This window comes from Thamnophis elegans, chromosome 4 (assembly GCF_009769535.1).
Source record: "Thamnophis elegans isolate rThaEle1 chromosome 4, rThaEle1.pri, whole genome shotgun sequence".
Classification (NCBI taxonomy): Eukaryota; Metazoa; Chordata; class Lepidosauria; order Squamata; family Colubridae; genus Thamnophis; species Thamnophis elegans.
In genome coordinates this window covers 137,742,028-137,758,203 of record NC_045544.1, presented here as the reverse complement: position 1 = coordinate 137,758,203, position 16,176 = coordinate 137,742,028, and the positions used below count along the sequence as shown (strand labels likewise).

Below are 16,176 nucleotides of genomic sequence, written 5' to 3'. Positions count from 1 at the left end.
AGCGCAAGACCACATAATCCCATTGGAAATTCCAGAACTTCCAGTTGCCACTGTAAAGAAAATCACTACAGGTTGTTAAGCAACAACCTCATGTGGTCATCATTTGTGACCTCCTGCTGACCTCCCCACTGATTTTGCTTCTAAGAAGCGGGCAAAGAAAGTTGCAAATGGTGACCACATGATTGCAGGAGGCTGTGACATCATAATCATGAGCCAGGTACCAAGCGCCCTTACTGCAATCATATGACTGTGGGGATGCTGCAATGGCTGGAACTTTGAGGACTATCGTAAGTACCACTTGTTCAGTGCTGCCATAAATTTGGTCACTGAACGAGTGATGCTAAGTGAGGACCAACTGCATTGTTCAATTAAACCTCCCAAACCACTGGCCCACACCCCTCAATAAATGAGCAGCAAGAGGACAAAGACAAATCTGTCAAGTGCTAAGTTCAATTCCTGTCCTAAAATATAACACACACACAAATAGGCAAACATACCCATTAGTGTTATAAGTTTGTTCTTCAGCTGGGTATCTAACCTAGCAATCATCATCTCCACAGCATTCCTGATTTCTCGAACACGTTCATCTTTCGCACTGCGTACCGCTTCAACGTTCCTTTCCTGAAAAACACACATGGCATCAATTTAGAACTGCCTGGACAGCTTTTCATTGTTTACATGGGAATGACATCCTAGGTTGTGCAAATCCTACAACAGAAGTGAACAGAACATGTGAGAAAGCATACGATCACCTCCTTCTAAATCAGTGTTTCTCAACCTTGGCAACTTGAAGATGTCCGGACTTCAACTCCCAGAATTCCCCAGCCAGCATTCGCTGGCTGGGGAATTCTAGGAGTTGAAGTCCGGACATCTTCAAGTTGCCAAGGTTGAGAAACACTGTTCTAAATCATTAAAATAGCCACATCTTTCTGTAACTTCAGCAGCTGTTTGCATATGCTCCTGGCTACCTATGCAACCCCTTTGCTTGAATGGAAGAAACATTTTTCCCTTCTGTTCAATCACATTTGATCCACAGTCTACAATTTTCTCGCAAGGTTTTCCAGAAGTGGTTTTCCATTGCCTTCTTTTGGGGACTGAGAGAAAATGACTAGCTGGCTTTGTGCCTAAGGCAGGACTACAACTCCCAGTTCTCCCGGTTTCTAGTCTTAGTCTTATGCCTTAACCAGTACAGTACATTAACCTGGCTTTCAGAGTACAGGCTGGAATAATTTCTGAGCAGCTAACACCTTCATTTTGGAAACAGAAGCCACATAGGAAGGAAGAGAAAGTAAAACTTACAATTGCAATATAAAACATTATCACTAGGATCTTTTACTCCCCCCACTCCCCCCAATACCAGAATGTCACCTTGGATTACACCTCAGGGTTGTTATACGTAACTCTAATTCCCCTTCTAAACCCAGAAAAACAGGCGTGAAATTTTTATTATTCACTGTCTCTCAACCACTCTCAGATTGCTGCAACACAGATATAATAAGTAACTTGGGAATTGGGAGGTGTTAAATTGATGATGCTTTGCTCATTTTGTTTTTTTAAAGGAGCAGCGTTAAAAATATTCTCACCATAAAAACATTAACCAGCAAGTCCCTTCTCTAGATAAAGGTAGTCCTCGACTTACAACCATTTGTTTGATGATCGTTCAAAGTTACAAAAGCACTGAAAAAAGTGACTTATAATCAGCTCTCAGACTTATATAAAATACCATCAATATGCGGACGATACGCAATTGTATCTGTCCGCCCCGTGCCAACTCAATGAAGCGGTGGACGTGATGAACCGGGGTCTGGAGGCCATTAAGAACTGGATGAGTGCTAACAAACTGGTGCTCAACCCGGATAAGACCGAGTGGCTGTTGTGTTTCCCCCCCAATAATTTGGCTAATACACCAACGCTTAGGCTGGGGGGTCAAATTTTATACCCCTCAGATAGGGTCCGCAACTTAGGAGTCCTCCTGGATCCACAGCTGACTTTTGACCATCAGCTGTCAGCTGTGACCAGGGGGGCATTTGCCCAGGTTCGCCTGGTCCGCCAGTTGCGGCCCTACCTAGATCGGGGGGCCCTCACAACAGTCACTCGAGCCCTTGTGATCTCTAGACTGGAATACTGCAATGGGCTCTACATGGGGTTGCCCCTGAAGTGCATCCGGCGACTACAGCTAGTCCAAAATGCAGCCGCGCGAGTGATAGTGGGCGCACCTCGGTTCGCCCACGTTACACCTGTCCTCCGCGAGCTGCACTGGCTGCCTGTTGGTCTCCGGGTGCGCTTCAGGATAATGATGACCATCTTTAAAGCACTCCATGGTAGTGGATCTGGGTACTTGAGAGACCGCCTTCTGCCGATTGCCTCCCTAAATCGACCAATCAGATCGCACAGACTGGGCCTCCTCCGAATTCCATCTGCCAGTCAATGTCGACTGGCGACCACACGGAGGAGAGCCTTTTCTGTTGCTGCCCCGACCCTATGGAACGAGCTCCCCATGGAGATCCGCACCCTCACCACGATCCAGACCTTCCGCGCAGCCCTCAAGATCTGGCTCTCCCAGCAGGCCTGGGGATAGGCTTCCAATTACCCGCCCGAGTGTTTGATTGCTGAATGAAAGTTGTGTTTTATTATTTTTCTTTTGTTCACAAAGTGTTTGTTTTGACCTTGCACTTCCCCTCCCCTGTGGTTGTAAGCCGCCCTGAGTCCCCTCAGGGAAAAGGGCGGCATATAAATCCCAATAAAACCTAAAACCTAAACCTTATGACCGTTGCAGCATCCCCAGTGTCAGTGCTTGGCAACTAGCATCTTTTTATGATGGGTGCAGGATCCTGGAATTACCATTTGCAACTTTCCCAAGGAATGTCTGACAAGCAAGGCGAATAGGGGACGCCAGATTTGCTTGATGACTGCAGAATGCTCTTAACAACTGAAGTGATTCACTTAACAACCAGGGGGAAAAGGTTGTAAAATGGGGCATGACGCACTTAACGAATGCTCTGCTCAGCGAAGGAAACTTTAGGCTCAAATCGAGGATTATCTGTACTTTTTGCATGTATTACTTTTTGGCAAGGCTGGAAATGCTAAACTGAAGATTGAGAGACTCAACATCTCATCTTAGTGAAAGCTGTGAATCTGTTTATTACTGTTTCAACCTGGAAAATAATTATTTCTTTCACCTTTTTCTCCTCTCCCAACTGCCCCAGGTTAGAAACCACCTTCCAATTTCAAACAATTATCCCATTAGGGGGGCTTTGAGAAGATGAAAGTTATCACCCTCTTTTAATGACTCCCATAATCCCTTGGGGGGTGGAGTCTGGGCAACTGAATGGAGCTGAGTGTTTACTGGCCAGATGCCATCCCTGTCGCCAATGCGGAGTTTTTGTTCAGCTGATATATTCGAATATGATAATTATACATCAACAAAATTGGAAGAGCTGGTTCTCACCACTTCTTGTACCAAACTTATCAACTCCATGAGTCTTCGACGAAGCTTTGCCACTTCTTCATTCACTTTTGTGACATGCTGCTCATATATTTCCGCTAAAGGCTTAAAAGTATGCCCGCCGTGCTGTTAGAAAGATGCAGATGAATTTGGTAAGGTCATTGTACCAGCTCAAAACACTCTTACCAAAATGAATCCCAAAGATTATTATTGGAAGAAAGCACTTTTCAACCTGCTGAATCTGGTTTTTCTTCCAGTCACACTTCCCACAAAAATCTATTCAAGTTCTTAGTGAATACATAACGGAAGTAAAACTGTCTAGCTTGCTGCCTCATTAAAGAACTATTGTAGATGTCTTGGAAGTTAATATTTCAGGAAAAAGCTAAATTAATTCCCCAGAAACACTTCTTATGAATGCTTAATTCAAGGTTTAAATAGTAAAAGGTATGTGACATGCCTTTCTTGTCAAAGCTGATTTCATTAATTGATTTTAAATAGCTGCATCTTAAATTACATGAACATTATGTCAGCACAGCAGATCAGAGGAAGAGTCATTTAAGAAAACCCTGCCAAATAGTGGGGAATAGATGTTACTGGGTGTTAAAATAAGGGGAGGAAGATTTTCTGATTGTAGTCCATCCTCAAATAAAAACAGAACTTTATATTCTTCTTGAAAGCTAATATGTTTTATTATATGCATATTATACTTGGAAGAATTACTTTGTTCTTTGTTCAATAACTGTATTACAGGTAATTCTTGACTTATAACCATTCATTTAGTGATTGTTTGAAATTACAAAGGCACTGAAAAAAGTGACTTATGACAGATCCTCAAACTTATGACTGTTGCAGTATCCTCATGATCACATGATCAAAATTCAGGCACTTGAAAACCGGCATATATATATATATATTTGAATGAATGAATATTTTTAATAAAATATATTATATATCGCTCAACAACTGAATAATTAACTTAACTACACTGCTTCACTTAACAACCATGGCAAAAAAGTTCATACCATGAGGGTAGTGCTTTGGTTTCTATAAAATAAACATTGCATAAACTCTTTGTTCTTCATCTGTACATAAAAAGCTTACTCACCATTCCACCCCAAAGTGCACACTGGTGGCAGATACATTTCTTACACGTCCAGCAAAATACACTAAGTTTTTCATGATGATTTTCACACCTTAAAAAAAAAAAGGAAAAACTGCAATTATAGACAAATGGAACAGCAGCCATAGTAAAAAAAAAATTGCCCTCAATCATTTTAACAAGGTGGGAAGTGCCATTAAGGAGCTTATTTTTATTGAACATCAGTCAAAGTGAGCTACTGCTGAAATGCCAATAAAAACAGGAAACAATGTAAAATGACATACATAGAGAAGTTTCAAGTCAGCAATTCAGTTATTATTATTTTTCTCTGTCGTTTTGCAAGTACACTGAAAGCTTTTGTACCAGAGATAAATTCTTTCAGTATTTAATAAAATCCTCCTCCTCTTCCTTTTTCTCCTCCTCCTTTACCTCACTCTATTTCCCTTTTCCCTTGCCTTTTCCCTCATGAAAATGTCATTTTCATTTGTATATTCAGATAATCTTTAATAAAAATTTATGTACTTTAAATTAAGGCAAAATATATAAAAAGACTTGGCCCCTGACTGCTTTCCACTATCTTCTAGTTCAGTCCTTCCATTATCAAGACGCAGGTTAGTTACACACATAGAAATTGAACAGTTCCAGCTACAATGTTTAGGTTACATCTAAAATGTACTGCAAGTCAGCTTAGCTTCTCACGTAGCTTCTCTATAAAATCAATACAATATAATAGCAGAGTTGGAAGGGATCTTGGAGGTCTTCTAGTCCAACCCCCTGCTTAGGCAGGAAACCCTATACCTCTTCAGACAAGTGGCTATCTAGCATCTTAAAAATGTCCAGTGCTGGAGAATTCACAACTTCTGGAGGTAAGTTGTTCCACTGATTAATTGTTCTAACTGTCAGGAAATTTCTCCTCAGTTCTAAGTTGCTTCTCTCCTTGATTAGTTTCCACCCATTGCTTCTTGTTCTACCCTCAGGTGCCTTGGGGAATAGCATGACTCCCTCTTCTTTGAGGCAACCCCTGAGATATTGGAAGACTACTATCATGTCACCCCAAAGGCTTTTTGTTCTTGCTGCAAAAGGAAAGGCCTTTTATTTTCTATCCTTCCATCCAATGCTTTCTTTCTATTCTAGGCAAAATTCCAGGTCGGCATAGGACTAGAAGGAACTGGATGCTTGGAGAACTACCAACATCCAGCTTGCTTGAATGGAGGAAGTCTGCTTTCCTGCTTACATTCCTGATGCTTTTCTTCACTACAAATTGGCTATCTCTAAACAGATAGGGGCTTCATCACTTTGGGATGTAAACTGTACGCAAATGCTGTTCTGGAAAAACACGTTTAGGAGCACAGAGATCCAGCTATTTTCCCAACAAATGCTCCTTTGATGACAGCTACCAGGTTATCTATGTCATCTTTAATTAAGAATTATAAATCCTATGTTTAACCTCAGCTCAAGCCTCCTTTGGAGAATGCTTGGCAGGTGATCACTTCCTTATAAAGTACATTCATTCAGTGAAGCCTTCCGCCCTAAATTGTGGGTCTGTTTGGTATGCACCAGTGAAGGATACTTACTATCATTGTAGGGATATGAAATGGTGAGCTGTGGAATAGTTTTCTACTTGCTGTACAAGTAATTTTTAAGACCGGTTGCTTAGCTACCATTCAAAGTTGCGGCAAATCAACACAGAATATGTTACTTATGATCCAGAGTTGAAGTCCCAACATCCGCCCTCCCCCACAGTTAAAGGACAATGTTTTAGGGGCTTGGCAACTGGCCTGCATTTACGACTGTTTGCAGTCACTTGATTACAATTTACAATTTTTGCCAGAAACCTGCATTTACTTCCAGTTTTCCAGGGGGGGGGGGATGCCCCATAGCTAAGAAAGGGTTTGTTTAACAACTACAGTGTTTGCTTTATAACTTCTGCAAAAAATTAAGTCGAAAGTTAGATCTGGTCACATGGTAACCCACTATACCAACATCATGATTTTAAATGAAAATTGTGTGCTCAATTACAGTCCTAAGTCAAAAACTCCATGTAGTGGATGGAGCACTTTGTTCATAGAAATAGGAGAGGGTATCAATGTTTTTACTTACCATATTTTTTGGAATATAAGACAGACCTTCCCCCACCCTTAAAAAGGGTGAAAATTTGGGTGTGTCTTATACACTGAATGTAGCTCCACCCACCCACACCCACCCTTTGGCCTCTGCCTCCCAGCAATTTACCTCCTTGCAGCAAAGGGGAAAATGGGGCTTGCGGAGGCTGCAATAGGCTATAGCAATCCCTGCAGCCTGAAACAGCTGATGACTGGGAGTGCGCTCCACGAGGCAAATTGCTGGGAGGCAGAAGCAGATTTTTTTTCTTGTGCTAATCAGGCTGTTTGCTACAAGGAGGTAACTATAAATGCCTATAGAATGTTCAAATTATTAGACTTATTTTTTAAAGACTGCTTTCTTATTGTTCTAGACAGCTTAACAAAATGAAGAAGCTTTTTAAAATAAATGCTTGATCTGAAGAGGCCCAGTGCTATTGCATCTCCTTTTAAATAGTAGAGAATAACTCTACTTCCAGAAAGCACATCAATTTTAACAGCATCTGTACAAGTATAGTCTGAAATGTAACACTACAAACAGTGCATATTGTCTGTGCTGTTTGCTGTTTGTTGCAAGGAGGCAAATTGCTGGGAGGCAGAAGCAGATTTTCCCCCCCTTGTTTTCCTCCCCAAAAGCTATGTGTGTCTTATACTTTGGAGCATCTTATACTCTGAAAAATATGGTAGCTTAACTTTTTGCTGTTCTGTAACCCTTCTGGGTTTGTAAAGGCAGGTCTTTTTTCCTTCCCATGACTGCATCTAAAAATTCTATGACACCTCTAAACTAAAGCAAGTGGGAGGATGGTTGGCCCACCAATGACGCCCTCAATGCATTACAGAAAACAAACTTCACAGTAAATACCAATGTTCCATTTTAACATCTCACACAATGTAACTGTAAATCCACTCCAGGAGAAAAATTCATCAGTCTTTAAAACGTCTGATTATGAACGAATTTAGGGGTAATGCATGACAAACCCTTCAGCCAACAGGCCCTTTAAATCTACGTACTTGTCTTTTTCATTTTCTTCATGCTTGCTCAGATTACACAACTGGAGTGTGTCAAGTTGCTGGGTCACCTCCTCTGCCCAACGACAGTTGACAAGTTCTCGCAATTGAAGTGGAGCTCTGCAAGGAAACGTTTTGAGTAAAAATCCTGCTTCTTAGAGGAAAAAATAGAATAGAATAATTATTATTACAGAACTGAAAACAGGAGTTTATGCAGATGCACAAGATCTTTATCCAATCTCTCTACCTTTGAAGCATTTAATAAAAAGAAGACTATATTAGAAATTGCGGGTGTTCAATTAATAAACTACAATTCAGGCACTCTAACTTGAAATGTTCCTTCTAATGAAGAATGGTAAATAATTTCATATTCATTCAAGGAGGGAAATCTTGTCCAACAGATTTTGAAACCAGGAATAAAAAAAATATTTGGGGGGGGAATAAAAGCCAGAAGTTTAAAGATTTAAAGAAGAAATAGCATTCACAAGTTTGAGATTTACAGCACACAGAGAGAGCATTGGTCGTGATGGCTCATAGGATGGAAATCACAGAACCTGAAGTCAAAGGTACTATAACAGGGCTTCCCAAACTGTGAGTAGGCTTCCCTTGGGGAGATGAAGACCGATTCTAGGTGAAACGTTAGTATAGTGTTTAAGTATAGTGTTACAATAAATCTATCTTTAGTTTCACTGTATTGTTTTCACTATCCATTTGTATTCATTTTGGTATATGGATATTTAAGTAAGTGTACATTACGATGACAATATTAGAGGGAACCAGGTTGTCTATACTTTGACCTAGGAAGAACTGTTTAAAGTTACATCAGAAAAGCTGGCTCTTTTTCCCAGAACTTTCAAAAACTGCTCTTTTATCCTCAATGAGTGACAATTATGGACAATTTTTAAAATTGTACCTTGGCTAAACTTTCATTCATGACTGAAGGTCAAGATAGATAACATTCCATCATGTGCCAAATATAAATTATAATCTGTCTGTTCCTCCCAAACATGCATTGTGAATATCAGCAAAAAAAAAAAAAAAAGACACCTAAAATAAAGAATTTGCTTTGGGTACCACAATAGTCCAAAGGGCTTCAAGTGAAAGCTTACCGACAATGTGGGCACTGAGCTCTTTGTTCCGTCAGCCAACGCTGTCAAACAAAACAGGCATATTATAAAACACCAGAGTGTTCCAGAAACATTAGAAAAGCATAAATCCTATAAGCTTGGACATATTTCTTCAGCATAAGTAAATTATTCTTGAATGGGATTCACATGCTATCCCTATTTATTGTATCTGTATACTATTGCATTCAGAAAATGACTCCCAATACTAAATTATAACTTGTTGAATGGGCTGGATCACACACAATGGCTGAATTCCCAGAACATGCTAATGTATAAACTAGCCAATCCCAGTTTAATTTAAAATGCTGTGTAAACTGAGTCTATATGTTAGTCTAGATTTATATTTATTTGTGTCCTGCCTTTCTTATTTTTACAAATAACTCAAGGCAGTAAATATATCCAACACAGCTTCCTCCTCCTATTTTCCCCACAATAACAACCCTGTGAGGTAGGTTGATCTGAGAAAGAGGGACTGACCCAAGTTCACATAACCAGCTTTCATGGCTAAGGCGGGATATGAACCTGTGGTCTATTAGTCACACATGGAGGTAACAATTAATCAAGAAAGTTGGTCATGGCACTTCTTTGTATGTTATCAATGTATTAAGCCTAAATATTGGTCCAACCCTATTTAATTATTTTGTTCAGAAAATTAAATGTGTAAAAGCTCTCAGAGAATCACTAGAATCACTTGTGACTGTAATAAACTTCTGGGTTCTTAAGAAGTTTAACAGCAACATACAAATCTAAATATATATGGAGATTCTCCGTCATCCAAGTCATGGTTGTCCTAAAGGTTGCTTTTTTCAACAGGCAACTGGACTTTATGTTTTTCTTTGAAGGCGTTTTTCTTCTCATCCAAGAAGCTTCTTCAGCTCTGATCGGATGCTGTGGAATGGAAGGATTGATACTCTTTGCAGACATCCTTCAATTCCCCACAATCCAGCCAGAGCTGAAGAAGCTTCTTGGATGAGAAGCGAAAAGTCTTCAAAGAAAAACCAGAAAGTCCAGTGGCATCTTGAAAAAAGCACCTTTGGGGATATATATCTAAGCATAATCGGAGGAATAAGTTCAACTGGTTGAAAGACCTGAAAAGAAAGCAACATTTTTTACCTCTTGGGCTGAAAGAAAAGATGAAAATAAGTCAGAATTAATCTTTAGTTTTGGAAAAATATCAGTTTACATTCAGAACTGCTGTTTTTTTAGGGAAATAATATACATTATTCCAATATTTTTTCTGGGCAAGGCTACTAGTAAATGGAAAGCAGGCAGGCACCAGAACAAAAGGATAAAATTGTTTTTCTTAGTGTGCCAATAAATTAGAATCCTTGCACACTTACATCTGTTTTGAAGTATTTTCAAAACCACACATCCAAAATCCAGTTACTATCTCCCCATGAGTAACTTGGCTCCAAATTTGTGATTACTTACCCGAATACAACTGAAACAACATAGCTTGGAGCAGTGTGGACACAGGCGTGCATCACGCAACTTTTCCATACAAATGAAACATCTAAATACTTCAGCAATACTCTGCAAGGAAGAAACACAATCAAGACAAGTATGGATCAGCTTTATCTGTAAACTGCATCCACATTATCTTATTCATATCAAGTCACATTTTACTTAAACTTAGGCTCAACTATATTGCTCTGGGGTGCTATACAACCGTGTTTGGAGAGGAACCAACAAGCAATTATTTTTAAAAGTCATTGTTTAAACGAAAAAAATCGTTTGCTACATCTACACCTCAGTATCTTGTTAACACTGCAACCAAAGAGCAAAAAATAAGTATGTATATAATTGTTTAGAAGACACTCTAGAATATGGGTGTCCAACCTTTTGGCTTGCCTGGCCGCAATGAGTGGAATTGTGTTGGGTCGCCTATAAAATATATAATATAGATAATGTATATAAATCACATATTGTTAAGAGATTTACAATTTTATGGGCTTGCATTACTAACAGTCCAGAACTGTAACTGTAGACCACAGGTTGGACACATCTCCTCTATAATCTTGCAGAATACAACATCCCCATAAGCAGGACGAGGGCACGTAAACCAACACAACCCATTGGTATGTTTCTAAGATGGACTGAAATGCATGATTCATAAAACGCACATTCCATCAGAATGTAATTTTTTGCACAGTACTTTTTTTGCTTCAGGTAAGATTCAGAAAGATATGAAAACAAGTCACATTTTATTCTTGCTTTCTCTTAGCTCTGTGGAATATGGTGCAATCCAAAATTTGCACTTTTATATGCTTACATGTTAAACTCATATCTTGCCTTTCCTTCAAAAGCTCAAGGTAATAGAGATAGTCCTTGCTTAAAAAACATTCATTCAATGACCGTTTAAAGTTATGACAACATTGAACAACTATGATAATACTTATGGTCAGTCCTTAAAGTTATGGTCATTATAGTCACATGACCAAAATTTGGATGCTTGGCAACCAGCCTGTATTTACAACCACAGTGTGTGACGGCCTCACAAGTGGCCAGTAGCTGTCTCTTCCAGGTGCATGTCATCAGCAGCAGGAGGAAGAAGGCGGTGAAGATCAATTGGGAGGGCAGGGATAGATGGAGGAGTGTGAGGCAGCCAAAAGGGAAAAGATGGGGAGGGAAATGGGGAGGGAGTTGAAGCAGATGCAAGCATGACAGGCATGGGAGAATTGTGAGGTCCTGGCCTAACAACCCCATTGCTAAGCAGTTTGGTCATGTGATGTTTCATCTAACAACTGAATCATTTAGTGATGGAAATTCTGATTCCATTAGAGTCAGTAAGTGAGGACTACCTGTATATTCAATACACCCTCTGGTTTTATCCTTATAACATCCTTGTTAGGTTGAGACTATTGATTCTTCAACTTCTAGTTCCTTCCCATCCCATGAATGAAAAAGGAGATTTATGGCAATTTCAAGTTTGGATCTAGGAGTTCTGATGCTAAAACAGAACATGCTCTAGATACTATAACCTTATCCATAGAAAAAGGTTTTGGAAGCTGTGTGTCAAAACACTATCAAACAAAATAGAGCACAGAAACACTATCATCATGGATTCCTGCCTGTTTAAAGAGTCAGCATATAAGAGAGGTGAAAAAATTATCAGATCCTGGATCTGTGACTTCACTGCATTAATTTGTTGGATTAATATTTCCCTGCAGCAACTCAAACAGGAGATATATCAGTTCACAAACTTTCAGGAACCACAGTACCCCTTTCCTGTTTTGACCTAATTGCAACAATTCATGTATCAGGGAAAGAAGAGACCAAGTGTGCTAAATTTATACCAACCCAAAGAACAATAATGCCTTCTACTCAATCTGGGAAACTAGAAATGTAAAGTATTTTAACAGAAAAGTGAATTGTTGGTTATGAATATCAAACTGGCAATCTAAGATCATTAATTAATTAACATTGTTAAGATCTAGACCCTTTTCCAAAAAATGTCAAGATGGCTTATTTAAAATAAAGACAATAGTCAGCACTATTGTCAGTTTGGTCATAACTTGACTTTAGTGATTAAGACAGGCTAGAAAATGGGAGATGGTGGCCTCTAACCCCACTTTAATCATGGAAACCAACTGAGTCAGTTTGGGCCAATTCCTCTCAGCTCACCTCACCGGACTGTTGTTGTAGGGAAAATAAGAGAAAGGAGGTGTATTACCTGTGTTGATAATTTACAAAAATAATGACGGTGGGATATTAAATAACCCTACTAATATCGCAGAGGTCTTTGACTGAGAGAGAGATATATTGTTTGTACTATTTTTGTGTAATTTACACTTGTTTTTTCTTAAATATTAATTGTAGTTAAACATGATTGCCACACACCATGTTATCAATAACATTCCTGTTAATTTCAGTGTCTCTGTTCCTATTTTTTTCCTTTACTCTCTCCTGCAACAACACTGAAATCATGGACCAGTAAACAGCGCAGACAGAACCCAAAGCAGAGAAGATTCATGGGTTACACTTTGCCCAATTCTATCATCTTGAATGAAAACTTTTGTTGTTTTAATCTCACTTTTATTATAATATTTATACAGTTGTGATGTTTTTGATGTCTGATTGGCATACTGTTCAGAGTCGCTCTGTGAGGGAGATGAGCAGTTTCTAAGTGTGATAAATAAAATAGACATAAATAAATATAAAGGTTTTGAAAGGCAACCACAAGGAGGAGGGGATTGCAGGTAGTCCTCAACTTAAGACCACAATTGAGTGCAATATTTCCATCACTAAGCAAGACAATTGTTAAATTAGTCATGTCCATTTTGCAACCTTTTTGCCATGATTGTTAAAACCAAATCACTCCAGTTGTTAAGTAAACTGTGTCGCATTTAAGCAAATCTGGCTTCCCCCATTGACTTTGCTTGTCCGAAACTGGTTGGGAAGGTCACAAATGGTGATCATAGCACCTCAGGACAGTGCTATGATGATCATAAATGCATGACAGTTGCCAAGTGCCCAAATTTGATCATGTGAATGTGGGAATGCTCAAGTCACAAATGTGAGAACTGATCATATGTCACTTTTTTCAGTTCCATTGTAACTGCAGCCACTAAATGAATGGTTGTAAGTCGACGACCACCTGAATATCACATTCACCTAAGCTAAAAAAGACGTTTTTCTACCCTCTTTCATGCCTGCCTGTTCCATTAGGAGAAAGAGAAGCTTAGGAGTCTCAAAAGTGCTTTTTCAAGAGGCAACTGGACAACGATAGCCTGGGATGACTGAGAATCTCCATAGACAAGAAGCTCAGGAGGTTTTGGTAGAAAGCAGGAGAGAGTCTTCTTGGTGATGGCCCCAATTTCTAAGCCTCTGTCCTGGGGTACCAGCTTCTTTTACTGGTTTTTCAGGGCCAGGCAGGGAGGGAGCTGCTGGTTTTCAGAGATTTCCAATTCTTCATTTTCTTGGTTTGAATCCCCCCCCCCCCCCATTTTTTTGATTTTTTAAATTCTGCACAGGTACTCCTCGACTTAAACCATTCATTTAGCATCCATTCAAAGTTACAACAGCACTGAAAAAAGTGGCATCCCAGTGGTCCCGCAATCAAAAATTCAGACACCCGTCAACTGGTTCCTTATTTATGACGGCTGCAGTGTCCCGGAGTCGTGCAATTTCCCCCCTTTTGAGACCTTCTAACAAAAACAAAGTCAACGGAGACGCCCGATTCACTTAAAAACCGTGTAACTAATTTAAACAAAGCAGGGGTGATTCACTCAACAACCGTGGCAAAAAAAGGTGGTAAAACAGGGGTGGAGGAACACATCACTTTACCAACCGCCTCGCTTAGCAACGGAGATTCCCTGGGCTCAACTGTGGTCGTATGTCGAGGACTGCCATTCTGGATGCCCTCAAAACAGGAAGGGTAAATCACGTTCATGTATGTCAAATAAATAAAACACACATGCAGGAATTCTCCCTCCCCCCCCCCCCGTATTTCAGGAGACCCTCGTTACCTAAAAAAACCTCCTTTGGAGTCCTGTCCATCTGTGTGTGGGGGAAAGGTCCTCCCATGTGGGAGGGTCTCCTTTTGGAGGGAGGGGGAGAGCAGGCACCCCTATCCCGCCCAGGATAAGACCCCTCCTCACAGGTCCCTCCCCCACCCCTATCCTGGGTGGGGTAGAGGTGGCTGTCCTCCCCCTCCCCCAGTCCTCCCCTAGGGGGGGGGTCTCTTTTTGGGGGGAGGGCAGCCACCGCTTTCCCACACAGGATAAGAACCCCACCCCCTCATAAATCCCTCCCCTACTTTTTGGGGGGGGGTGTTTCCTATACTGGGTGGGATAGGGATGGCTGTCCTCCCAAGGTGGGGGGGGGTCTCCATTTGGGGTGAGGGGGGAGGACAGCCACCCCTATCCCACCCAGGATAGGAACCCCCCCAAAAAGTAGGGGAGGGATCTGTGAGGGGGGTGTCTTATCCTGGTTGGGATAGGGGTGGCTGCCCTCCCTCTCCCCCCAAAAGGAGACCCCCCCAGGGGAGGACTGGGGGAGGGGGAGGACAGCCACCTCTACCCCACCCAGGATAGGGGTGGGAGGGACCTGTGAGGAGGGGTCTTATCCTGGGTGGGATAGGGGTGCCTGCCCTCCCCCTCCCTCCAAAAAGAGACCCCCCCACATGGGAGGACCTTCTCCCCCCCCCCCATGGACAGGACTCCAAAGGAGGTTTTTTTAGCTGGGGGGAGGGTCTCCTGAAATGCGGGGGGGGGGAGGGAGAATTCCTGCATGTGTGTTTATTTATTTGACATACATGAACGTGATTTACCCTTCCTGTTTTGAGGGCATCCAGAATGGCAGTCCTCGACATACGACCACAATTGAGCCCAGGGAATCTCCGTTACTAAGCGAGGCGGTTGGTATAGTGATGTGTTCCTCCCAAGGTGGGGGGGGTCTCCATTTGGGGTGAGGGGGGAGGACAGCCACCCCTATCCCACCCAGGATAGGAACCCCCCCAAAAAGTAGGGGAGGGATCTGTGAGGGGGGTGTCTTATCCTGGTTGGGGTAGGGGTGACTGCCCTCCCTCTCCCCCCAAAAGGAGACCCCCCCCAGGGGAGGACCTTCCCCCCCCCACAGATGGACAGGACTCCAAACAAGTTTTTTTAGGAGGGGAGGGGCGTCCTGAGGGGGAGAAGCCCCTCCCCCGCTCCAACAGGTGCACCCGTCCCCCCCCTCACCATTATTATTATTGTTGTTGTTATTACCGCAATTCCGAAGGCTTCTTACCTCAACACTTTGCTCGTCCATGACTGGAAACCGCCTCCCTCGAGGTGTGGTCGCCTCCGTCTCCTCAGTTTCTTCTCCTGAGGAGAAACGACCGGTGTGTGAAGCCCCCCCCCCGGGGGGGGAGAAAAAACGGGGGTCGGGGGCCTCTCTTTTTTTATCCTCCCGCCTTTTTTTTCATCCCACAGACTCCCCCGACCCAATCCCGGCCATTTCTCCCCCTCCCCTCCGCCCCCGAGAGGAGAACACGGGGAAACCGAGTCATTAACGGCCCCGCCGGCTGTGGGGGGACGAGGGAGGGGGGAGGAGGGGTTGAAGCCCCCCCTCTGCCGCCTTACTGCGCCTGCGCGGTTATGCTCGCCAACCGAGAAGCGAAGATGCCGCATTAGCCGGCGCGCGCGCTGAGAGCGCCTCAGTGCGCCTGCGCGGGACCGAGCGAGCGCCCGTTCGGATTTGCCGGAGCGCTTCGTTTCCCTCCGGATTTGTCTTGAGCGGGAGAGTAATGGTACGCATGCGCGAAAGTGCTAGTTATGGGGAGGGCGGCCTCTGGAGCAGGTGAGTAGGAGCGACAGGTTGCAACGGGTTCAGAAGGCTTGCGTGCCGCAAAGTTGACGCAGGTAGCCCCTACGACTTACAACACTTCACTGAGTGACCGTTCAAAGTTACAACGGC

The 16,176-nt window shown here is 42.2% G+C and overlaps 1 protein-coding gene across 2 annotated transcripts in view; it reads right to left on the bottom strand.

Annotated features, from left to right (window-relative positions):
* LOC116508172 (E3 ubiquitin-protein ligase TRIM37-like) overlaps positions 1-15,904 on the bottom strand; it is a 70,717-nt gene extending 54,813 nt beyond the window's left edge. The window contains exons 1-8 of one of the 2 annotated variants that reach the window (XM_032216686.1): positions 15,843-15,904; positions 15,508-15,584; positions 10,210-10,311; positions 8,761-8,801; positions 7,655-7,771; positions 4,551-4,638; positions 3,449-3,571; positions 498-621 (exon numbers count right to left, since the gene is read on the bottom strand). In XM_032216686.1, coding sequence (XP_032072577.1) covers positions 498-621; positions 3,449-3,571; positions 4,551-4,638; positions 7,655-7,771; positions 8,761-8,801; positions 10,210-10,311; positions 15,508-15,528 — 616 coding nt within the window. In that variant the 5' untranslated portion in view covers positions 15,529-15,584; positions 15,843-15,904. The other variant, XM_032216687.1, reaches the window with a different exon arrangement.
* Positions 15,905-16,176: the final 272 nt, after the last annotated feature.